This window comes from Neophocaena asiaeorientalis, unplaced genomic scaffold (genome assembly GCF_003031525.2).
Source record: "Neophocaena asiaeorientalis asiaeorientalis breed wild unplaced genomic scaffold, Neophocaena_asiaeorientalis_V1.1 scaffold1247, whole genome shotgun sequence".
Lineage (NCBI taxonomy): Eukaryota > Metazoa > Chordata > Mammalia > Artiodactyla > Phocoenidae > Neophocaena > Neophocaena asiaeorientalis.
In genome coordinates, this window is record NW_020174329.1 from 190,420 (window position 1) to 191,824 (window position 1,405).

The following is a 1,405-nucleotide window of genomic DNA, read 5'->3' on the forward strand; positions in this document are numbered from 1 at the left end:
CCCAGGCCAGTCTGACTACGACCAAAAGCCTCTTGGCTACTCATGGGGTCCCTTGGATGAGACAACCTCACCCGGGAGCTTGTCAGAAGCGCAGAATCCCATCCCCACCCAGAGCACCTGAATCAGAAAAAGCATTTTAATAAGATCACGGGCGATTTGAGGGCATCTTAGACTTTGATAAACACTGCCGTCGCATTAAAGGACAGGCTGTTGTGGGGTGGTGCTGGCGGTGGAGACTGGGAACCATCCCAGGAGAGGGGTGGTGGTCCGATCGTGCTTTTTCCCCGAAGGTAATGGGAGCCGTCTGAGGCTGAAAGGCCCCGGGCAGATTGGGGGATGATGTGGGGCATGGGCTGCGGACCCAGCTGCGGACCCCAGGGCCCTCTGGGAGCCCAACCCCGCCCACCTTCCGCCTCTGCTCCTCCTCCTCCCGCATCTTCAGCTGCAGCTTGCGCACCATGACCTGGCGCTTCCACTCGGGGATGGGCCGGCCCTGCTCGTCGTGCGTGGGGATGAGCGCCTCCACGTCGAGCTGCACGCCCGGCGCAGGGGTGGCAGGCGGCGCCGGCGCCACGCTGCCGTTGAGCAGTGGCTGGGACCCCGCGGCCGGCGGGGTGGGGCTCCGGGCCCGTGACGGTGCCGGCGAGGCCGGCGGCAGCGGCGAGTCGGGCTGCGGGGGAGAAGCGGCGGGGCTGAGTGCCGGGTGGTTGGGGTCGAGGGGCTGGGGCGTCTGTCGCATCGCCTACCTGGGAGGCCGGCTGCCCACTGCCCGAGAACACCGTGGTCAGCCCCTTGCTCTGCGGCGTCGGCTTCAGACTCTTGCCCGCCTTGATCTCAGCCAGTAGCTCTGAGTTGTCGCCCGTCGGGGACATCATGTTGAAAGACTTGGTGCCTGCGCGGAGGCAGGAGAGGAGACGCTGGCCTGGTGTGAGGCCCGCGTCCCCGCCACCCCCTTACCTGCCCTCCGCTGCCCCCTTCCCCAAGTCAGCGCAGGCCGGGGCCTTCCCTTGGGCTCAGAGGGCAGCTCTCCAGGTCCCGGGTCCCGCAGGCAGCTCTCCGGGACCCCAGAGGCGGGTCCTCAGCTGGCAGCCCGCGCAGCCCCTCCATCCTCCCGACCCTACTCACGGGGTGTGGAGCCCCCGCCTGGAGGCCCCTGGGAGTTCATGATAGCTCCTGGGCCGGCCCTGGGGCCTCTAGCGTATATCTCTGCCCAGCGCACTGAGTGCCGAGCTCCAGAACACTACCTGGGGCCAGCCACCCGACCTTTGTCCCGGCTTCCCCGGCCCGGCCCCGCCAGGGTGGAGCCTCTCTCTGGCCATCTCTCTGCACCAGCAAACCCCAGCGACCCTTGGACTGAGTCACCTGGGGCTTCCATGGCTATAGACTCGGGACCCTGGATGCCAGA

At 67.3% G+C, this 1,405-nt stretch overlaps 1 protein-coding gene across 1 annotated transcript in view; it reads right to left on the minus strand.

Moving 5' to 3' along the window:
- Positions 1-1,405, minus strand: part of ESPN (espin) — a 29,373-nt gene that overhangs the window by 6,255 nt on the left and 21,713 nt on the right. The window contains exons 9-11 of the mRNA XM_024756120.1: positions 1,126-1,218; positions 747-892; positions 407-670 (exon numbers count right to left, since the gene is read on the minus strand). Coding sequence (XP_024611888.1) covers positions 407-670; positions 747-892; positions 1,126-1,218 — 503 coding nt within the window. The remainder of the gene's footprint in view (positions 1-406; positions 671-746; positions 893-1,125; positions 1,219-1,405) is intronic.